This window comes from Glycine soja, chromosome 7 (assembly GCF_004193775.1).
Source record: "Glycine soja cultivar W05 chromosome 7, ASM419377v2, whole genome shotgun sequence".
Taxonomy (NCBI): Eukaryota; Viridiplantae; Streptophyta; class Magnoliopsida; order Fabales; family Fabaceae; genus Glycine; species Glycine soja.
The window spans coordinates 45,975,082-45,998,348 of NC_041008.1; the positions used below are offsets into that span (position 1 = coordinate 45,975,082).

Sequence of the window (23,267 nt, forward strand, 5' to 3'; positions counted from 1 at the left end):
AAATATAGATATAAATATACATGAATTCATTTAAAAAATTGTTTTTAAGAGTCGTTTAGCTTACCAGTTCGTGAAAAATCGTAAAAAAATAATACTATATTTTAAATGAATGGCCATTCATTTAATAAACTAAAAAGCATAATAAAGAAAACTTACATTTTAAAAACAATAGAGAAAAAAACACATAACAAGGTTTCATTGAAGTTGAAGATGTGTGAGTTGAATGAAAGTCGAAAAATTATGTTATTAAATAACAAATATTTGCTAAAATTATTTATTAAAGTAATTGTAAAATATGAAATTATATAAATAAACATAAAATTTTACCTTTAATAAAAAATATAATAAATATTTAAAGATAAGAAGAAAATAAATATAAAAAAATTAGAAACTAAAAGTTAACGTTTTATAAAATATTATTTTAAATAATATTTCAAAAAATATTAAATATTATTAAAAAAATTCATTTATGAAACAATCAAATAAAATTTTAATTCAGGAAAAAAAGGTGAAAGAATGCTGAAATATTTTACTATACAACTCGAAGTATGTTTTTGGGAGGGATTTCATATAAATCGAACCATATGAAATTGAGACAATCTAAATTAAATAATATTAATGGTGGGTATAAATTCGATAATACATATTCCACAGGGATTGAGATTTATTTTGATTTTGGGTGGAATGGCAAGTCACCCTGAATTCTTGAAGCCCAAGAAAGAAAAGAAAAGAAAAGAAAAGACGAGATTCATTTATCTGTTATACTTGACTTCACCCACTTGGCGCCACCGTAGCAATTGCTAAGTGCTAACCAACCAAACACATATTCTTGTTTATTTCAATCACTAATCACATTCTTTCAGATTTCCACTCCTCTTCTACAGGATCTGACCCGAATACGAAGCATGGTATCCGCTTCCGAACCAGATCGATGCTCGCCAACTTCGAGGACTCCGAGGCGCCTCTCAAGCTCCCGTAGATCCCAATCCCAATCTTCTTCGTCATGGTATCCAAGGAAACGAACCAAACTGCTTCTCGCGCTTATTGCGTTTCTCGCTTTCGTTTTCTTCCTCAATTGGTTTATGCTTCTCCGCTTACAGCATCAGCACGATGCACCCGATCCTATTCCCAAACCTACACTCCGTTCCTCCTCCGTTTCACTTTCCCTTCAGGTATGTGCCCTTCTTTATTATTATATTATATTGAATATAATATTTGAATCGCTTACATTTCTCTGCCTCCGCAACGAGTTTGTTCCGACATTTTCAGGGGAAATGGAACAAGCCTGCAAATAAGAAAAAATCACAAAAGGGGAATTATGCAAGGATGCTGGCATTGGCTGCACATGCCTTGGCAGAGGTATATCGATATCTATGTGGCTAATTATAGATAGTATAGTAGTTGTGTAGTTATGTGAGTTATGATTAACCTAATCCCGAGATTAGATTATGGGATTCTCCATCCAGCCTCCACCTGTCTCGCATTAATTACTTGTGTAAATATGGTCACCTTTGCCTGGAAACTACTCCCTATAGACTAATGTATAAGCAAAAAAGGGATCTGCTTGATTGGATTTAAATATAGGTAAACCATTTTCTTAATTTCTATTATATTTTTATTTTCAATGACTTTTTTTATTATGATAACAAATTTTAAGGACATTTTAAAAATAATCTTAATTTTTATTTGATATTAGTAAAATTAAATGATGTGAACTAATTTTCTTAATTAACGTAAAATTAATTATATTTACTTATATATGATTTCAGAGAAAATAACTAATAATAAAATTATCGATTTGTATTTGTGGCACTAATGGACAAGTATGCTTTACAAGTACATAGTTAATGGTGTCAAGAGGTTATTGAACTGTCTATTGGTGGTTAACTTTAATTTACAAGTGGTTAAGAATAACTGAATGTGTGTATACAATCTGTGATTGTGGCACATATGCTTAAATATGTCTTATAAGTTGCAAGTGGTTAATAATGTCACGGGAGTATTGAAATGCCTAATAATGGTTAAATTTGCCTCGAAAGTAGTTAACAGTAAATGAATGTGTATACAGTTATCTATTTGTACTCGTAGCACTTTTGGTTAAATATGCCTCGCTCTAATGGTGATTTATTTTGCCTTAAAAGTTGCCAATTATAATTTTTCTAGTTATATGCCATAAAGTTATAGTGATTTCAAATTATTGGCCGAGCAAGTTTTTGGTAACTCTGACTTTTTGTGCCCAATGGGATAGAATAAACGCGAACCGAAAGATTTGTGGCAAGAACCCTTCGTTCCTGCTTCTTCTTGGAGACCTTGTGCTGATCAGCGGAATTGGGAACCCAATGGTATGTGTGGTTGAAATTTAGCAATTGCTTATATTATGTATGTGTGTAAGTGTAACTACAAAAGGAAAATAAAAGTTCAAGCTGATACTCACAGCCTGCTCTGTTGTACTGTACTCTAATAGAGGGGGGAAATGGATACATTTTGGTTACTGCAAATGGTGGGATCAATCAACAACGAGTAGCTGTAAGTAGTCTTTGTTAGAGTGTTATGTTTTTATGTTGTTGCAGAAGAAAGAAAGCTTAAGTTTTACTTTAAATGCGTAGCATGTCATTTTATGTTAGTTTTGATTTGCAACAGGTTTGTAATGCTGTCGTTGTGGCCCGTTTACTCAATTCAACTTTAGTTATCCCCAAATTTATGTACAGTAGTGTATGGAGAGATGTGAGGTAATGCTGTCTTGTCTCTCGTTCTTCTCCCATTCCACCTTGGCCTATTACTCACATAATATTTCCTAATGCTTAATCGATTTGGTATAAATAGCTACGTGCTTTGTGAATAATTTTGAGCTATAGATTGAACAGATAACTTAATGATTTTCTGTATTTAATATTCTTACTTTTCATGTATGCAAAATAGCATAAATTGTTAGGATTTCTAGGCTTAGGTGTAGTCTTGGATCATTTCAATGCCACATTTGCAGTCCATGGACCTTCTGCTTTTATGCTATGACTTTGTCAACATAACTTATAATTGCTTATTGTATAATTTCATAGTCAATTCAGCGATATCTATCAGGAGGAGCATTTTATTAACTACTTGACTCCTGATATTCGGATAGTGAGGCAGCTTCCTAAGGAGCTACAATCTTTGGACTTGGAGGCCATTGGTAGTGTTGTAAGTAACACCTTAGCCCCTCAAATAAACTGATTAAACTTGACTACTTTTTATCGAATGTGTATTTAATTGTTGTAATGCTCTTCCAGGTGACAGATGTTGACATGGAGAAGGAGGCCAAGCCAAGTTTTTACTTGAAACACATCTTACCTATTATACTTAAAAATCAAGTTGTTCACTTTGTTGGATTTGGTAATCGCCTGGCTTTTGATCCAATAGCATTTGAGCTGCAGGTAAATGTTCTTTGAAGCATAAATTTACAATATGATTTTCATGATCTCAAGCCCTTCAATGTTCTGTTTTTACTGTCTTTCTTGATCTGAAGCCTTACTATGCTCTTCCTAATTGGGGAACTTCATATAGAGATTTCGTTGCAGATGTAATTTTCATGCCCTGCAATTTGTTCCCAGAATACAAGAAACCGGTGCTCTGCTTCTAAAAAGATTGCGTGAACATTCAGGTCTTATTGGACCGTTGGATCGTTATCTTGTTGGTCCATTTGCAGAATCAATGAAGGAGAAAAGTGAAAGTAATGCCAAGAAAGCATCCAAGTACCTAGCTTTGCATCTCAGATTTGAAATTGACATGGTAGCTCATTCTTTATGTGAATTTGGGGGAGGTGAAGAAGAGAGGAAAGAATTGGAAGCATATCGTGAAATCCATTTTCCTGCACTGTCACTGCTGAAGAGGACTACAAAGTATGCATCATGATTTTCCATCTGAAACTCTTGGTCTACATATCTTTTAGAGACAGCAATTTTAATTTATGAAGAAAAGACCCTTACTCATTAAAAACAATTGGAATCTTCTATGCAGATTACCTTCTCCTTCTGAGCTCAGGTCTGAAGGCCTATGTCCTTTGACACCTGAAGAATCCATCCTTATGCTTGCTGCTCTAGGTTTTAACCGCAAAACACACATATATGTAGCTGGTTCTAATTTGTACGGAGGTGGCTCAAGATTGGTTGCTTTGACCAACTTGTACCCTAAATTAGTCACCAAAGAGAACTTGCTTTCTTCATCTGAACTTGAACCTTTTGCTAATTATTCCTCTCAGGTTTGTTGCTAACTTGCTAATTTCATTCTTGTTTCATTTACATTGATGATTTTTACAAGTCTAATTATATTCCTTGTTACAAGAAATTTTGTTTTGTGCTTTATGTTACAATTTACATTTCTCTTGATAAAGTATATAAAGTGGGGGGCAACCCTCATCTTACAAACTGGTTTTGTAAGATTGAGTTAGGTCCAAACTCAAATTTTCTCATACATATTATTCAAATTTTGGCATTATTTGGGCTTGGATACCTGTTCTATCTCTCTTTTTGTGAACATGATCACTGAAATAGAACACTGAATTTGTCTTAGTTTTACTTAGCCTTTTGATGAGTGACAATAAGCTGTTTCTGTTTTAGTTAGCAGCACTGGACTTCATAGGCTGCACTGCTTCGGATGCATTCGCCATGACTGATTCAGGAAGTCAGCTATCATCTTTGGTGTCTGGATATCGAATATATTATGGTGGCGGAAGAATGCCAACAATACGTCCAAATAAACGTAGGCTTGCTAGTATATTTATGAAGAACTCTACCATAGAATGGCGTGTTTTTGAACAGAGAGTGAGGAAAGCAGTTAGGCAAACTAAACATGTACAGACAAGGCCGAAGGCAAGAAGTGTTTACAGGTATCCTAGGTGTAAAGAATGTATGTGCAGAACAGATTGATTTATTTTTATTAGCTTGGCTGTAATTGCCCATTGTAATTGTAATTTGTAACATTGTTATTCATTATTTCCATTCAATTTTTTCCCTCTGGCTAGATAGGTTAGTCTGTGCCATTATAGTTATAAATACACTCATAGGCGTGTGACTTTGCATGGGATTTGATCTCACATTGTGACAGTTGATCTCACATTTTGTTAACAAAAGCTGAAAATTCTCATATTTTGTGACATTGTATAGCGTGTCTAATAATGTTGCATAAATATTTACAATTATATAAAACAATGTTAATTTTATATTAATGTAATAAAAGTATATATACTTTCCTTTTTATATATAATAATATAAATATATATTTTAAAAATAGACATAATTTATAATGGAATATTATGAGATTATGATCAATGTAACTGACTTTATTAATTAAAAAAGGTGTGCTTGATGAAAGAATATTTAAAAATAGTTTTAAAATTTAACTCACTAAACGCAAAGCAGGTTGAGAAGTTGGTTATGATTCATGAGAAAACTGTCTAACATCTTTTTTTTTTCTTTTTCTTTTTTGAAATGATCTAACATCTGTTTTTTTTTAAAATAAACTTCCTGATATAACAAAATTTATAACCTTTAATTTATCAAAAAGAAAAGAATTTAATTGTAATCCACTAACAGTATTTATATATTAACATCTAACCATGGTTTGTCATATAATAAAAAACTATTGACTTTTTGTGATTTTTAATTAGTTGATAATATAATTTTTTTTGACAGCAAAACAATATGAAGATTAAACTCAAGAAAATTATAACATTTTGGGAAATAATGTTCCCATTTAGGTAGTTTAGAAAGAATTACTTTTGTAAGAAAACCCGTCTCCAACCGAGCTTAATAACCTGAAGTCGACTTACAGCAAATTTGATCTTCATTACACCGAAATTGCTAAAACTGACAACGTTATTCGTACGATGTGGTTCAAATTTCCTGTTAAAACAATTTCACCAAAGGTAAAATTCGACATTGGTTGGATGACACTGAGTTGTATTTCCAGATCTTGTGTTCCTTGTGGACTTATGGTAAACCAAGTTGGATACAGGTAGACTTTTGTTCCATTTGGAGGTTGAACAGAGGCCAAGTATGTTTCTGTGTTGTTCCCCACACTCATGAAAGTTCTCCACACGGAAACTGATCCTCTTAGTGCAGATATTGTTACTGAAGGAATGTTTAGACTGAATGGATAGGCAAAGGGGTGATTGCATTGCTCTCCAGTAGCTGCAATTATTGCATCCGTGTCCATGTTTGGCAAAGAGCACAAGAAGCTGATGAAGTCTTGATGTTCTGTTTTAGGACCAATGAATATTTAGGTTGCTTTGAATAAAAGAACTAAAGCTGATAAAGCATTAAATTCTCTGACTCTGCTACTTAACTAATAACTAGTATTTACATACCTGATGATAGTACCAAACCTGGATCAATGGCACAATTGGGGCTCACAAAGCCTGCCCCATATTCAAAAGGAGTGGAGGGAAGCAAGCTGCTGGCCTCAAAGCCTTCAGCCATCATATGCTCTCCAAGATTATCATACTTTGAGCTTGTTGTGGAGATTGCAGATGCTATCATTGCTGGAGTCCATAATGGATTGTATTGCTTTATAAGTGCTGCTATTCCAGCCACATGAGGTGTGGACATACTGGTACCAGATAATAACGCAAAATCGTGCCCTGTATGAGTTGGTAAAAGAGTTAAATACAATTCAGCCTGTGTTGCAAAAAAATGAAAAAAGTACCTTTTAGCATAGGTTCTAAGGCACTGATGGGGGTCCAGGCTGCCCATATTTGGTGCCCTGGAGCAAGAATATCAGGTTTAAGTACATCTGCAAGATTATTGTGCATGTCAATGATATCTGGACCCCTTGAAGAAAATCTACTAACTATAGGTGATCTCCCTGTGAAAGAGGCAACTCTTCCTTCTCCCACAGCAGCCATAGCACCAAATTCTGTGGCAGTTCCTTTCCTATCCCTCTTTATTTGTTCTTCATAATACTGTAATATTACCTACACTTTCAAGAAGCCTTTTTACTTATCTGATAGTAAAGTTTCAGTTAAATAAATGATAGTAATAATACTGACTAAGTCCTTCGTTTGTACCTTGGCATCATCTACACGAGGGATCATAATACCAGAAACAGCAAAAGGGATTGGCTCTGCAATATAATCACCATAGTTTGGGTTTGCAACTAAGATAAAGCCCTCCAACCCTAGAGCCTTCGAGGTGCCAATAATAGCATTAAGAGTTGAGGTTCCATTATTGAAGCCCGTTGAGAAGGTGCAGATAATGATACTTCCCAACACTATATTAGGGTCCAAAACTTCTGGATGTTGGCACTCCTCTATGTACTCCTGAGTTGTTCCATTTATTTTTACTGCATCCTTAGCTAAAACAAGCTTATGCAAAACTGATCCATTTCCAAAAGTTGGTCCTGTAGGTGAGAAATGAGAATCTCAAACACTGCGATCATTTGGAGTACTAGAAATAGACAAAATATAGACTGATATATAAAGATTATCTTGAGAGCCAGAAATACCTGATAGTCCTGCGCCATTAAGTACTGAACCATTTCCAAGAAGAAGTGAAGCAGGGTACCTTCTGTCTGTGGTGCAAGCGGCAACACCAACACTCCAGGGACTGAATGACACTACACTTGAAGATGCTGGACCCTTGTTCCCTGCGGCTTGCACCACGAAAACTCCCGCTTTTCGTGCAAATAGCAACGAAATATCAAACATGCTCAAGAAGGTCACGGTGCTTTCTGGTGGTTCATTTGGTCCAACAGAGAGTGATAAGATATCCACCCCATCCAGAACAGCCTGCAGAAATCAAACAAACTATTTGAGTAGCTGTTATTACTATTACAAGTTCACAACATAATGTCATTGTCAATTAACTTGCTAGTCAGGAAATTTTTCAGTAACAAAATTGTTTCACAATCATTTGGACTTTAGTTATATATCTGTATAGTCTAAAACACAATAAATAGCTAACCGACTAACCCTTTTCAAATCATTACTTCTTCATTTTTGCTATTCAACTGACAAATGATGGTAATATTCTTGAATAATTTGAAATTATTAAAGGATCTAACTAATCAATTTGAGAACGGAAGTGACACTTACTTGATCGATAGCTGCAATAACATCTGCCAGAGTTCCCACGGAGGGAAAGATAGCCTTATAAACAGCAATCCTGCAAAAGACAAAAACATTAATTAGTAGCAACTCAAATCTGATATATGTAATATCCAAAAATAAGCAAATTATAAATATCCAGAAAACAGGAGCGTCCAGAAAACCCACATACCTTGCACGTGGTGCCATTCCGCTAGCTTTTCCATAGAAAAAACCGTTCACCACAACAGAAACACCAGCATTGCCAGCAGCAACAGATGCCACATGACTGAAATTAACCAATTAAATAAATTAGCCATAACAAGGCACATACATACATCTTAATAAATGTTAAAAGAGAGAGGCATATAATAATAATATACTGATAATATTTAATTAAAATATAGTTATATACCTGCCATGTCCATCTGCATCAAAGGGTGAAAGAAAATCCATGGAAGCATTAAGCGTAACAGTAGCTTCAGCCCCAGCAGAGAAGAACCTGGCTGCTACTATCTTTCCATTGCAAGAACTAGGTGGGAAGAGAGGACCCGTCTCACAGGCACCCTCAAAACGAGAGAGATTTGATGAGAAAGGGTGCATGGGATCGTAAGCAAAGCTGGGATGAAGTGCGTTGATGCCACTGTCCACAAAACCAATGACAACTCCTTCACCTGCGTTTCTTTCTCCTCCTTCTTGCGCCCATATCCCTTTTCGTAAACTTAGAAACTCAGGTGTGTATGTTGTCCTCATCTTCGCTCCTCTGTCTTTCTCTACCAACTTAACTCCTGGGCTCCTTCTTAGTCTTGCAGCCTGAAAATTTTCTCATCACCACCCCATGCACGTAAATAACAACGAATGCACACATGTACATTTATAAAAGGTTAAAATAGGTCCTCATCACATGAAATAAACTGTAAAAGATGTCGTGTCATATTAGTCATGTTTGCCATAAAATTAGTACAAAAAATGATTAGAAGGATGAATATTTAATTTAACAGATATACTTTGAGGGATAAAATTGAAATTTTTAAATCTAGACAACTAAATTGATATATTTTAGATTAAATAAAATAGGAGAGGATACCTGGGAAGGGGTTGTGTGGACAGAAAAGCCATTGATAATGTGTTTGTAACTGTGGAGTTTATTGTAGCTTCCATTCTCTAAACTACTTTGCAGAAGTAGATCGTGAGATGCCAATAAGTGATTTGTATGTGCTTTCGAGGCTTCCCTGATTAGCCACACAAAAAGAATCACAAATATTGTCAGGTTTGTTGATTAAAGGAAACGATGATTTGAGCATACATAATTAATTACATGACTGAAACGACAAGGTCCAGCACGTCACTTGGAACTAACCATATAAAGGAAATCATCATTTATCAGCATAATATATAGGTCTGTAATTATGGATTAAGTCATACAGATAGCTGAAGAGTTCCATTCAAAGTGTGGTGCAAAATAGTAATGCACTTAATTTAATTTTCGTTTTGGTGAATAACAATTAAGGAAGGAATATTGCCCCATTTTATGTTTAACCATGCCACAAGCTTATGACCAAACAAAATAAAGGAAAAGAAAATGCTACAAGTCATATAACACAACTACATAAGGATTTGAAAGGGTCACCACCAAGAATCCCCAATGGACTGTGATTTCAATATTATTTTTTGTGCTTTAAACCTTATTTTGAAGCATTTCTTAACTTATTCATAAAAATATTGTTTTTTTTAATGAAAACCGATTTTTTAACATCAATATTTTTAAAATTAATTATTTTATGCTCATTTATAACAAGCGTAAAATAAGAATATGATATAAGAATGTTTAAACTTACTAGCAAAAACTGATTCTGTGCATTGTATGTGTATTTCTTTAAGTAAAATAAGAAAATATTTAAGATTATAAAAATATATATAATTAATTTTAAAAATTTGAGTATTATAATTAGTTTATATTCAAGAGAAAGTAATAAATATAATTATAAAATTAATTTGAGAAAATTGAGATTTGAAGAAAAAAATAAATTTTAATTAAAAAATTATATAGAAACATTTATAAATAATTAATGATTTGATAGTTTTAATAAATATATAATTAATAAACATTTATAAGAAATCAATAAATTTGATACTTTTAATATATATATATATATATATATATATAAGTGCTAAACAATCATCAAGTCAGGTATCACAACTCAAAAGAAAAATGAGTATAATAAAATATGTCTTTATAATAAAAAACAAATATTTAAATATATAATATAAGAATAAATTCTTGAAAAAAAATGAGATTCAATTTCGTTTTTGTTTTCACATTTGTATGAAGAAATAATGAGTTTAATTTCGATACCTTGAAAGTTTCAAATTACAGTATCAATCAATTAGAATACATGATGACTTACGAGGTACATATTATTATGCCTAATTATTAAAAGTCAAAAAACTAACTATATATGTCAATTTATGTTGAATGACAGTATAAAAAATCTTTCACACCGAGTGGTGGTGGGGGGAGTGATTTTAGGTAAATACAGTAAGCTAGCTTAGTTACTATATTAACCTGTTGGTGTTGGGGTGAATTGTTGATGAATCTTGGTCCTGCGAACCTTCATGATCATGAAAAGCAAGCGCGTCTCCTTCCAATAAGACCAAGTATATTGATCGCTCTTCTTGAAAGCAAGTTATAGCAACAACCAAGAACATGGAAATGAAAATGCCTATGGACGCAACACTCCTTTTGGCCATTGTTGCAACAGATCGAATTGTTTTAACTTGGCTTTTGAATAATATTGGATGGCAATGATCGATTCTTATACACGGTGACCTCACTGTTAACGTGATCAAACATTTCAGTTTGGCATTGTAAGCAAATTTAGCATTTCTTAGTCCAACCGTTACTATATTCCATTCAAAGGCAGTTGGGAGAATTTAATATTATACCTTTTACGTCAATTGTGTCAACAAATGCATGTGGCCTTCACGCTAAGCACGCAACTAGACAAGAACATACAAAACTGTTGTCATAAAAAGAGGAGATCCTGATTACATAGTCGGTTCAATTCAGAACAGTTTTTTTTTTTTATTGTTTTAGGTAGATTTTTTTATATATTATTTTGGTTGTTAGAAGAGTAATTATTTTTCGATCTGATACAGTTATTTGGATTAAAAATGTTTATATTTTTATGAATTTTCCTTAAAACACAAGAATTTTATCTAAATTAGACCGTCCCTGCTAGCTTTCCTATGGTCAATCTTACAACCAATTAAGAAAACATCAAAATATTCTTAACTGATAAATATCAATTAATTCTTTCTAACCTGTAGAAACTATTTAAATAATTTTTACCTCTTTTAATAAAATAGTTTTATGTATTTTTGTTACATATTCGAGTCATGTAAGATTATATGAAGTATGAACAACTAAATTCTTATTTTAAATATTTAACACAATTATACATTAAAACTTAAATTTAATGTCATATCACTATTTAAACCAAAATAAACTTGTGCTAATTGATTTACACACTCAGAAAAAAAAAATTATCTTGCCATGTAACAAATTCTAATCATCACTTAAACGGCATTAAAACATTTTTTGTATGTACGATCATAAAATAAATTTTTATCATCATATTGAAACACAATGAAACTATTTACCAATTATTAGACCATTATTTATAAAACTCTATTTTTGTCAAACTCAAGGAAAACAATAAAAGTTTCGTTATTTTTCAATGACATAACATAATAATTAATATTTGCACACCAAAAAGTTATGACACTTCTATATTTGGATAATTATTTCTATTACATATTTTTACATCATTTATTTTTTAAAGATAAAATATAAAAAATTCAAAATACATATTTTCTTTCTAGTTTTAAAAAATATTAATTTAAATCAATTATATATTGTTTTTATTTCCCATGAGATAAAATAATAGTTATATTTAAAATTTATAATAAATAATTTTTTATATTTAAATCATATTTTAGATTTAGAATGTATAATTTAAACTATGATAGTAATTTTAACTATTGACATTTTTTAAAAAATAGCGACCAAAATTGAGACCAAAAGCTTCTGTTGCTGAATTGGTTCCACTGATGAGAGCGTCCGACACATTTCCTTCAACTACCAAAGGACGATTTTTAACTAATCTCAAACTCACTCCATTCTGGCCCTTTTTCTCAAGCAGTGAATTTCTAAATTTTCAACACAGTAAGTGGCTGATCAGCAAACGAAACAATAATCTGTTGTTAATAACAATTTGGGAATTTGACTGATTTATTTCTGTCGCTACAGAGAATAGCAACTAAATGTTATCACTAGGGATTGGAATTGTCGGTTTCTAAACACATTTTTTTTATAGTTATTATAAGTTACGTTAAATATTGACATTTTTTCTTAAAAATTTAATTTAGGGATTGAGATAAAAGACAAAGAATATTAACTAAAAAATAAAGATAAAAATATATAATTCAAAATGAAATATTGAAAGTTTTTTTTTTAATAGTGACTGTTTGGAATGGACTTCTAAAAGAAAAAACTTTCAATATTTCATTTTGAATTATATATTTTTATCTTTATTTTTTAGTTAATATTCTTTGTCTTTTATCTCAATCCCTAAATTAAATTTTTAAGAAAAAATGTCAATATTTAACGTAACTTATAATAACTATAAAAAAAATGTGTTTAGAAAGAAAGCAAGTACTGCTTGGAATTAAAATAACTCAAAATCAAGACAAGTTAAACTTACGGACTGCATGCAGTTTTTTTCTTCGCATATATAGATTGCATATTATTTATGTACTTGTAATCCAAAACCATAATTATTTATACTTTATATGAATAAAAAAGGTAATAGTGTACAAGAATTTAATTTTAAATGATCGGAAAATATATTTTTCTGACAAGCTAAAAAAAGATTAAATTAAGAATATCTATTTGAGGGAACCCATCCAATTGTATATTGTAATTTACAATCGAAAAACAAATTATCATAAAATTGTAGTAATGCTTGTAGAAATTTATAATGAACATATTTCTAAGATAAGCTCATCCAGTCTTTGCAGGATTAAAACTACTATTCAAAGGATCCGGCCCTTACAAATAATTAATTTCTTGTATGACAAATTATAAAATGCCAAATTAACTCATTGATTCTTATTGAAGTGTGTAGTTCAATTTATTTTAATAAAAATAATATTCCTTACTTAAAATAAAAATCTCCAAAGTTGTTCCCAGATAAGCATTAAACTAGAGAAATTAACTGCTGAATTACAAAAACATTAAAAGACTCAATTCCAATTTAAAGTGCAAAATGTGAAGACTTGCAAGTTGCAATAATTAGCATCAGAGACATCTTTTAATGTGTAAATATCAATAATTAGCATTTGAGACATCTTTTACTGTGTAAATATCGTTACTAATCAGAGTAACATACTTATTATTATATGAATGCCTTGCATTTAGACACAATACATATACTTTAAGAGCACACAAGCACCAAAACGTTATTTTTTAGAGCATTGGGTGGGAGAGATCCATGGGAAAGGGATTGCCCAGAACATTTTCCATGTAGTAGTGTGGATGGCTTGGATCCACCACCACAAATTGCATGTCCTCTGAAGGCTTCCAGTGCCTCTTCCTTTGATTGATAAACCAGTTGTTAATTTGCTTCTGATCCAGGCCTGTTGACTCTGCAAGAGCCAGCTTCTGAGATTCCTGTTAATGCATAAATTAATTAAGCATGTAGAATCTTGTAAATTATTCCCCTAAAAACAGCCATAACATGTTTCATATATACCGAAAAATAATTGTTGTCAGTTACCAAAGAAAAGAGAGACAGTTTTCCGTATCTCGTTACAATATTTTAAGTAAAACACAAGATAAAAGAGAAAGAATGAAGAAGTTAAATGCAGTAGAAAATAAAAGTGTGCAGTTAATTTTATAGTAGTTAAAGGGTAAAATAGATAATTAAAATATAGATAAAGGGGTGGTAAAAAACCATCAATTATGACAAGTAGAGAGTAAGATCAATTATTAGGTCCAGTACTCCAGTTGAAAGGTAAAGACTTCTAAATCATTATTGTTATAGATTAATATATCACATATGGAAAATAAATTCATAAAATTAACTAGGCAAATATATAGGGTAAAGGAGCACGTTATAGATGCAACATACAGATGGGTAAGGCCATTTGTAGTGTCTGCTCCACCATTCAAGTAATTGTTGCCTTGCTTCTTTGGGCAGCTTGCCCTTTTTTCTCTTCTTGGTGAATTCCTGTTTCAAACTGCCTAGGTATCCACGGTACTTGCGTAAGAGTTGACCTTTCAGTTCTTGGTCCTCTGCCTGCGGATCTATTATGTTGGTCTGAACATCAACATCTTCAGATGGCCCATTCCTATCAATAGCTTCATTACACGCTGATGATCAAATGAATCAACTATGGTAAGAACCAGAAGTCACTCATAAACTATATTGTAATATATCACAAATTTGAAAACAATGAACAAGGTTTAGATTGCCTAGGAAGGAAAAGGTTTTATTCAAAATAATTCGATTTGTATGTATCTCCTAGAAAGTTAAAGGTAGGCCATGAACGTATAAATTCCAATAACAAAAAAATATAAAATGCAACTCTTTGATAAATGCAAGGGCAAATATGCCAGTTCAGAGTGAGCCGAAGAACACTAGAAATAAAGCATTGGAGAAATTACTCTTCCTCCTTCACATTATTCTCCATAAAAAAAATTATTACTAGAGTTATTAATGAATGTAGATGTCAAAATTCTCCATCGCAAGCGATTCTATATCACTACTAAAAACTTAATGAAGTTAGGCTAGCATATATGTTTATATACCAACCACTACCTCGTACACCGGTTTAGGGCGCTTTTTATTGCACTAGGGTGTACCATAAGTTAATGTATGACTAAAAGTATAACTTTACATTAATTAGGAAACAACGAACGAAGAACCAAAGTGAGAATTTAAATTGATGCAATCAAAATTAATCCATTGTTCCTACACAACCTTATTCTTAATAAACACAGTGCCTCCATCTAGACCTTGAGACAGTAGACACCACCATTTTCTTCATATATAGTAGTACCAAATACAGTTAGAGAAGAGACCTATGCTCTTTAAATGTGAATGTGTGTACTTCACCAATATAACTTGCCTAAGGTTACTTTGTCAATCATATTAACCCTAGTCAAGCCAAAAGTAAGATTGATTTTTAGAAGAAACGACACTCATCAGGGCCTTGTAGATACAGCGAAAAGGGGGTACAAATTGATTTACTTTAAAAAGTTCATAATTAAAGCAAAAACTACACAGCACATTTATCTAAAATCAAACGCAAGACATTGCCATTAGCCATGGAAGAATTAAAACCATCAAGAAATTAATAGCAACAACAAAAGTAGTAGTAATAATAATAATAATAATAATAATAAATGAATTCTATTGAAAAAGTTTAATAGTTAAATAACTAGAATAAAAAAATGTCAAAGGTTCCTCTATCCAGATTAAACCGATTAATTGAAACGTGATGAACTACTAAAATAACTGGGGGTCCAAGAACATATGAAGATCTGTTCCTTTACATCAACAGAAACACATGCGCTACTTTTGGCTCATACATAATTGGGTCGATGTTCGAGAAAGCTTGGTTATAATCATATCCAAGACAGTATACAAAAGTTTCCTACTATTATTCATTGTAGTCATCAACGCTCTAGCAGCAATTTTTTGACATATATTGATGGTTGTCACATTCAATTGCTAATTTCAATCAGCAATATTAGCACCATGTACATGTAAAAATGGCAGGTAGCCATTCATTTCCAGTTATAGACACACAAATAGGTAGTACCATAATGTCAAAGACACAATTTTAGTAAGTATGGCAATATGCACTGCACCTGCGGACACAAACACATGTAAAATAATGACAGTACGCATGGATACACTAATTCTGAAACTAACAAGGCAACCCAACAAAAACCCATGAATTTATCAGTATATAGAAAGTTTGTTTAGCAAAATCACACGTTGATATATATACATTAAATTGATGGTGAATAAATAAAACTCATTTTTGTTTGATAAGATGCGTGTTCATATGCATCCATAAGGACCATAAATTTCATATAGTATTTTATGTTTTCGAACATTGTTTGGTAAATATCTCCTGCAACTGCCTCAAAGGACCTCTTTTAAGCAACTCGTTTGACTGCACTGAGCATTTGACATTTCCAACTGGACAAAATTACCAACTACCTCGCAATTAACACTCTTGACTCTTGAGCGCTAGATTAATGAAACCCTAGACTCTCCACTAAACCCCAATTTACATTCCAGCTGCCAGTCCCTCTATCGTTGGATTCAATTTAAGCATAATTTTTCTTTACCCTCAGATGCAACATCAAGCGACAGAGGGGTAGAGTAGGGTTAAAAACAAATAGGGAAATGCATAGATAAGTTATTTGGTAAAGACTTGTATTTGCCAAAAAGAAACCCTGAAATTATGTCAATATCATCAGGGCAAGCAGGAACCACAGAATTTATAAGATGCCAACAAAAGTTTATTCAATGCACTCACACCAATAAGGAGTGTTATACTCCTACAGATTAGTACCACCCCATCCACATTTTAACAGGAAAAAACACGTTTTGAGAACCAAGAAGATATGTTCATACCCATGCTATTCTTTCAAACCTTCTTAAACAACGAAAAGACAGACTAGACAAATAAACACCATTCATAATTCATAATGAAACAAAAAGACTGCACTCTAAGAAAAACATATTAACCGTTTTAAAAAAAGAAAAAAAGGCGGATGAAGCACCCGGTTAAATTTTTACAAATTCCACAGAACCTACTACATCCTTGAAAACACAGACATGCATGGATATTCAATTAATTGACCCGGTATCAAATAGGCAAATACCAAACAAGAAACATTTAAAGAATAAAAAGTGTAATAAAAGAAAGTTGGAGAAGAAAGAGGTCATGAATCACCAGTAGTGTCCAAAGAAGAAGAAATAGTGAGAGATTTGAACTGGCACTCGATCCTCTGAAGAAAGAGCATGGCTTCCTTGAAGGGTTTGGAGAGCTCTTGCTCGTACTTGATCAGCATCTCACAGTAAGCCTCCATGAACTGATCCAGCGCTGGATCCTCGCCTATGCTGGCTGTTCCACCTGCCATTATCACTGCAGCAGATGCACATGCTTCTTCTAACCTTCCCACCACTTCAGGCGGAGCCCCAACCTGCTAGGTACGTCCATCAACTAAATAAATAGCCAAACTAGCCATCTTTTGTCATGTTTGTTCTTCGAAAGGGTTTTTACTTCTACTTCTACTTCAACTTTTTTTTTTCTTCTTTTAAGATATAATAATAATAGTAGTAGTAGTTTGCACAAGTAACAAGTATGAATGAATGACTTCTTTTAAATAAAATATGAAGAAATTACTTCACATGTCACAACTCAGATCCAGTTGAATAAATTAATTAAGCATCGTTTTCAATCACTGGTTGTCTATATTAATCTACTTTTCACCTGAGTGGGGAACGTTGGGTCAATGGATGTGATGAGCTAAGATTAAGCTCTTTTTTTTTTTCCTTTCCCTCACCTTTTGACAATTGACGTAGGCTGCCAAGAGACGGTGATAGTGAGGATGGGCCATGATCTTGGCCTTGACAGCTGAAGAAGGGGAAGAGGAGCTTCCATCGTTGTTGTTGTTGGGGATCTCCATGAAATACCCTAACTCAGTGGCGTTGGAGTTGTGGTTATTGCGGTTCGGGTGGTGATTATTATTAGTACAAGGCATGGGAAGGAAGAGAGTGTTTGTGTGTTCATTAGGATTGGGATTATTAAGAATAGGATGATTTAATGGATGATGACCAACATGATGAGAAGTCACTAAAGGCATCATCATCATTGGACAAACCCCACTACTACTTGTATTCTCTCCAAAACCCATCCCTTTAGAAGAAATTACACCCTCCATTGCCTCCTCACCCATCCACACTCTTGTCCGTTTTCCCTAGCTATTATATCCTACACCACACTAGTTCAAAATTTGAAGACAAAAACCCTCCTTTCTGTTTTTCCTCACTTTCTACTTTTCTGTTTAGCTCTGAAGATGAGTTACTTCAGGGCACCCCCGGATTTTATGCTACAAGTTGCAGGCCTTTTTTACATAAAAAATCCAAAACAGTGATCTAGTGCTGTAGTTGTGTGTCTGTTACATGAAGTGGAAGAGGGTTTTTTTTCCCACTGTAACTTCCCTGACAAAGTCTGCACAAATTTCCTTGGAAAAACGGGTGTTTAGTCTCTTAAAACTTACTACCACCCACTAGAGCATTCACTAGTGAGAGGAAAAAAGAAGATGCACGCACGCATAAATAATCTATAACTTGGGTTGTTGAAATAGAAAGAAGAAAGCAGAAAGGAGGGAGGAGAGAGTGGTGGATGCTGATGTAAATGGTTTGAGGGAATGGTGCAAACAAAGGCTGGGTTTACCTTCCCAATGAAACTCTCCCCCTCGTTTCCTGCAATGCGCCACTGGCAAACAAAAGCAGGAGAGAGAGAAAGAGAGAGAGAGGAACGATCAAATCGAGGGTGAGCCAACAAGTAAATACTACTGACGATGATAGGTGATGGAATAGAGGAAGAGGTAGATAACACGGAATCACCCTTCACCTTTGTCCTTTTCTTTACCACTTCAAACTACTATTACCACAGTCATTTTAATTAATTATTTTTAATATACTACTATCTAACCATGTAACAAAACCAAGATATAATGGATTAATGGAGTAGTAGCTTTTATTAATTCTTTGCTTTGTCCATATATAATTGAGATTGAGAAGATGTGTGATGTTGAGTGGGCATGATTATGCATGCTTGCCTTTCTGTGAGTTACAATTCAGTGGCTGTCTATAGCATAGCATAGCATCTAATCTGAGATTATTCAGTATAGTATAGTATAGAAAAAAGAGCGTCTGCAGTTAAGTAAATAAAGCTGGTAAAGTTAGTGGGACAGTCCGAATGTCTCTTCCTCTCTCTCTGTACGTAATAATTCTCTCTCTAGTCTCCTAGCATTATAGGTTATGTCCCTCAGGCTTATTCATTCATAATACCAAATAAAGACGTATATGGCACCGTGGCCAAATCAGCTCCATCAGCTTCTGCTTCTGGTTTTGTTCGCACTGTTGCTCCCCGTTTTAATTGCCCCAACCCCACTTGCTCATCCATCCTTTTTTTCCATTGTAGCAAGTGCGTATACGAATTATGAATAATTATATTTATAACATTTTTTATCTTTTCCTTTCCTAATTATATTAGTTATTGCATTATTTGCATATATTTTATGGATAAAAAATATTTTTATCCTTAATCTTTTTTTAATTGATCTTTATTTAACTTTATTTTTTTGTTTGGCTTTTGTACTTGTGGCCATGTTTTTCTTTTAAATGACAACATAACAGTTAATTTTTAATTATATAAAAAATTTCGAGGTAGCTTGCTTGGCAAAATCATTTAAAATGTGTTTGATTATTTTTGGAGGCTAAAATTGTTAAAAATTACTTTCTTAAATTCCTAATTGTGAGTCCCTCGCTTTTAATTTAAATATTTTTTATCTATTTTTTTTAACTAAATCACCTTTTTTTCCTTTTTATTTTTTATTATTTTTATCTTTTTCTTTTCTTTTCACATATTCTTTTGCATTTTCCTCTTTTCTTTTCTCACAACCAAACCATAAATTAATCCCCAACTTCAAGCCACACTTCAATTCTTCTATCTTCTCTGGCAGAATGGATCTTACCCTAGAGGAGCTTCAATTTCTGAACATCCCTGACATTCTACGAGAATCAATCTCGTTTCCTAAGAGGTCTCTAAAGACATTTTATCTCATCACTCTAACTCTAATCTACCCTGGTTTGCGATTCTAGCTCACTCCCTCCTCACACATCCTCTCATATTGCAACAATCCCTAAAAATTGTATAATCACGTACATGTCATGGCCCGACAACAACACCCTTGTGCGAATGATGCTGATTTCGTGTTACAAAATCGAGCCACTGGTGATTTTGCATTGTAAAAACACTGCTGGAAAAATCACCCTCACAAAATGTGACTGCCACATCATCTTTAAAGTTGCTCTTGACCGTAACAACTAAAACCATCATCAAAAAATACTTTAAGAGTAAGAACAGTCAAATAAAAGTTTATTAAAAATAAAATTTGTCTACTTAGTTTTACCCTTTCCACTTTTTTTTTAACTATACTCAAATCCAACTAAAATGTAAAAGACGATTATATTTCCCCCCAGATTACAAATATTATTCTAATTTGTTCATTTTACAAAAAAGAATTTATTTATATTTATTTGTTTAATTTAAAAAACACTAAATATTATTATTTAATTATATTGTCATCAAAATAATATTATATAAATATCAAATTATAAAAAGGTGACATTAAAAAATCACAAATAATTTTAATATACATAAAAACATTAAGAGGGAACGTTTTTTTTTTTTTTATAAATGTATATCCTTCCCTCTCTTTCCATTTTGATAATTTTCTTATGTTACAAACAAAGTGTGTTATGACAGAAAGAGTGGCTACCCTAAACTCTCTTCATTTTCTTCTATAAATTCATACTTATACAATTTTAGAAAAAGTGTTTTTTACGTGGTATTTTATATAAGATTTTTTGTGTAATTAAATTCTTTTTATGAGTGAGATTCTTGCATTTATAGGAATTTTTTTAAAATATGTTTGAATATTATTTAACTTACTTATAAGTTTAATCATCTTCAGTTACAATAGAAAGGTATTGTTCTCACTTATGAAGGTGAAAAAGGTCTTATGTTCATTTATTAATTTACAAATTATTCAAACAATATTTTATATCAAAATATTTTTATTCCATCTATTAAATAAATAAAAGTTGTATTCTCATATCACTTTCTTAAAAATGTTAACAATATGTCACCATATTTTATTTTGAGATAGCTCATAATTGGTTCTTAAATGTGATACTTCGGATAACTTTCATCTCTGAATGTTATTTAGTCTCCAAATTGTTAAATATCTTCATTTTTTAGTTCTTTCGTCAACTGCAGCAGAGAGAGATTATGAGAAAATTAAAGGTTGATAGATAAAATAAAAAGTAAAGATATTTAACAATTTAGAAGAGAGATTATGTGAAAAATGTTGATAGATGAACTAATTAAAAGTAAAGATATTTAACAATTTAGATATTAAATTGCGCAAATGAAATATTATGAGACAAAAGTTACGCAAAATATACACATACACACACAAATAAAGATAAAATATAAGAAAATAAAAAGTATTAATATTAGAGTATGCAATAGTATATAAGGATATCCACACTTTAACTAAACAAAAATATATCAATATGTTAATTACATAAAAAAAATTGTCCGAGATTTTTAGCCACTCCAAATTTTTTTTATTCAAATTCTGCCACTGGATTGGATATAGAACACTCAGGATGTCATTTGGCGGTATATTATATAATTTTAATGTTATGATTGCAAAATTGTAGACAATGTTTAGGGTCCTTCATAATCACACAGTTCAACTCCGGATTTTTTTTTTTAAAGTTTAACTTAAATTTATCTCATCTGAATTTTTGACGAAATTATTTATATGAATCTTAATTTAACTCCACTACTAGAACATCTTTAAAAGAAAGTGTTGAATTTATATATGTTAAAACTAAGCACCAGTTCTTGACGAGTTTCAGTATTAGAGGAGGAGAAGGCAGCTTTCACGTGTAATAAGAACCATTCTTTTACAAGAAGGGGTTCTTAAACACTAACGAAATAACTAATATAGCTACGTACTGTAACAACGAGAGTAGTATCAACAACAAATTAAGAAGGAAAATAACAATTCACAGAGTCCACCCTCTGCTGTCCCTGGCGTCTGATTTTTTCTTGAAAAGATGATCCCTGTGATCCTCGAGCACCAGTCCTCTGTTGGAATCCACTTCCTAACTTGCATCTTTCAATTTTGTTTCAATATTTTTTTTATATAAATACTTATAAGAGAAAAAGTAAAAATACAAAAAAATCATTAGGTTTTCTAAAGAATTGGTTTTAATTTATGAGTAAAGTTTTTGTTTTTATTTTATTTCTTCTCTTTGTAAATACTGATGACAAAACTTATTCAAACAACATCCTCGTATACCTCCTCCACGTCTCCACTGCCTGCAAGACTAGAGCAAGCTTGCAAAGCTGAAAGGACAAAGGTACGTGGGTGAAGAAACGTGGAAAAAGGATTGCTTGAACATCTGTGAAAGCACTGCATGAAAAAAGAATGGAAACCAACGGTCATAAATGATAAAATAGATCCAAAAAACTGTTTTTTTTTTTTCTTATAAATATTCTCTTCCGATGGGACTTTTGTTCAAAACATTATTGAATACGAAATTGAATTAAACTCTTTTTTTCTAACAAAGATTCACACCTTAATTTATTGAGTTAGGAGGGACTAACCCTTATTGCTATACCCAAGCTCCCATAATACGAAATAAATCATTTTTGTAATAGAGAATTAAATAGCTCAATTTTTTAATGTTAAAAATAAAATAGTGTGGATATACCTATGCTTTTTTACCGTTAAAAATGTTTTATATTTTAACTATATATTATCTTTTTTTAAAATAATTTATTGATTTTAAAATAAAATATAAATGAGTTTCTTTTTTGACTAAAAAATATAAATGAGTTAATATCTAAGTTAAACAAAAAAAATATATAAAAAAGTATATTGTTAAAATTCTTAAAATTGATGGGTATAATTTTATCCACAAAAAGGAAATCAAATAACTTGAATTTAGTTTACCATTAGATATTTATGCTCACGAGTTAACCTAAGTTTTTGACAGTATAAAAATTCTGACATTATATATCCATAAGAATGAAGAAGCTTTGATCTTAACCAACCAGTAGGTAGAAGTATTGTCTTTCACGATAAATATGTTAAAAGACACTTGTCATGACTAAAACCTAAACAATTAAATTCTTTTAATCAAAAGCTTATTCACCAAACGAAGGTGATGAACATCATCTAAAATGAGAAACCAAGTGTTTTTTCAATTTTTTATATCATGTTATTTATATGAAATATTTATTAATTTTATCG

At 32.1% G+C, this 23,267-nt stretch overlaps 3 protein-coding genes across 4 annotated transcripts; 1 reads left to right on the top strand and 2 right to left on the bottom strand.

Annotated features, from left to right (window-relative positions):
* The first annotated feature begins 688 nt into the window (after positions 1–688).
* On the top strand, positions 689–5,128 carry LOC114420199 (O-fucosyltransferase 15-like). Of its 2 annotated transcripts, none has more exons than XM_028386086.1 (10): positions 689–1,172; positions 1,270–1,359; positions 2,249–2,342; positions 2,465–2,526; positions 2,641–2,729; positions 3,057–3,177; positions 3,267–3,410; positions 3,541–3,875; positions 3,994–4,234; positions 4,593–5,128. In XM_028386086.1, exons 1-10 carry the CDS (start codon positions 906–908, stop codon positions 4,899–4,901), a joined length of 1,752 nt encoding a protein of 583 aa, XP_028241887.1. In that variant the 5' UTR covers positions 689–905; the 3' UTR covers positions 4,902–5,128. The 2 variants fall into 2 exon arrangements, with proteins under 2 accessions (XP_028241887.1, XP_028241888.1); XM_028386087.1 differs by having other exon boundaries at positions 978–1,172; positions 2,437–2,526.
* Positions 5,129–5,682: 554 nt separating this feature from the next.
* Positions 5,683–10,852, bottom strand: LOC114420201 (subtilisin-like protease SBT2.4). Its single transcript, XM_028386088.1, has 10 exons — positions 10,623–10,852; positions 9,144–9,288; positions 8,472–8,869; positions 8,250–8,345; positions 8,066–8,135; positions 7,477–7,759; positions 7,040–7,371; positions 6,679–6,946; positions 6,341–6,613; positions 5,683–6,230 (listed from the first exon to the last, which is right to left on the bottom strand). The coding sequence occupies exons 1-10, from the start codon at positions 10,805–10,807 to the stop codon at positions 5,821–5,823; spliced, it is 2,460 nt and encodes an 819-aa protein (XP_028241889.1). The 5' UTR covers positions 10,808–10,852; the 3' UTR covers positions 5,683–5,820.
* A 2,560-nt stretch (positions 10,853–13,412) lies between these two features.
* On the bottom strand, positions 13,413–18,905 carry LOC114420202 (homeobox protein SBH1-like). The gene is made up of 4 exons (XM_028386089.1): positions 17,709–18,905; positions 17,096–17,345; positions 14,251–14,492; positions 13,413–13,790 (listed from the first exon to the last, which is right to left on the bottom strand). The coding sequence occupies exons 1-4, from the start codon at positions 18,099–18,101 to the stop codon at positions 13,587–13,589; spliced, it is 1,089 nt and encodes a 362-aa protein (XP_028241890.1). The 5' UTR covers positions 18,102–18,905; the 3' UTR covers positions 13,413–13,586.
* Positions 18,906–23,267: the final 4,362 nt, after the last annotated feature.

Excerpts from the sequence above, each read along its gene's own strand:
- LOC114420199 (XM_028386086.1), top strand. The coding sequence starts at position 906 with ATGGTATCCGCTTCCGAACCAGATCGATGCTCGCCAACTTCGAGGACT. Across the intron at positions 1,173-1,269 it reads CCGTTTCACTTTCCCTTCAG|GGGAAATGGAACAAGCCTGC; the intron begins GTATGTGCCCTT and ends CGACATTTTCAG. Across the intron at positions 2,730-3,056 it reads AGTGTATGGAGAGATGTGAG|TCAATTCAGCGATATCTATC; the intron begins GTAATGCTGTCT and ends ATAATTTCATAG.
- LOC114420201 (XM_028386088.1), bottom strand. The coding sequence starts at position 10,807 with ATGGCCAAAAGGAGTGTTGCGTCCATAGGCATTTTCATTTCCATGTTC. Across the intron at positions 8,870-9,143 it reads TCCACACAACCCCTTCCCAG|GCTGCAAGACTAAGAAGGAG; the intron begins GTATCCTCTCCT and ends GAAAATTTTCAG. Across the intron at positions 7,372-7,476 it reads TAATGGCGCAGGACTATCAG|GACCAACTTTTGGAAATGGA; the intron begins GTATTTCTGGCT and ends TCTCACCTACAG.
- LOC114420202 (XM_028386089.1), bottom strand. The coding sequence starts at position 18,101 with ATGGGTGAGGAGGCAATGGAGGGTGTAATTTCTTCTAAAGGGATGGGT. Across the intron at positions 17,346-17,708 it reads CCTACGTCAATTGTCAAAAG|GTTGGGGCTCCGCCTGAAGT; the intron begins GTGAGGGAAAGG and ends CGTACCTAGCAG. Across the intron at positions 14,493-17,095 it reads TTCTTCTTTGGACACTACTG|CGTGTAATGAAGCTATTGAT; the intron begins GTGATTCATGAC and ends TTTGATCATCAG.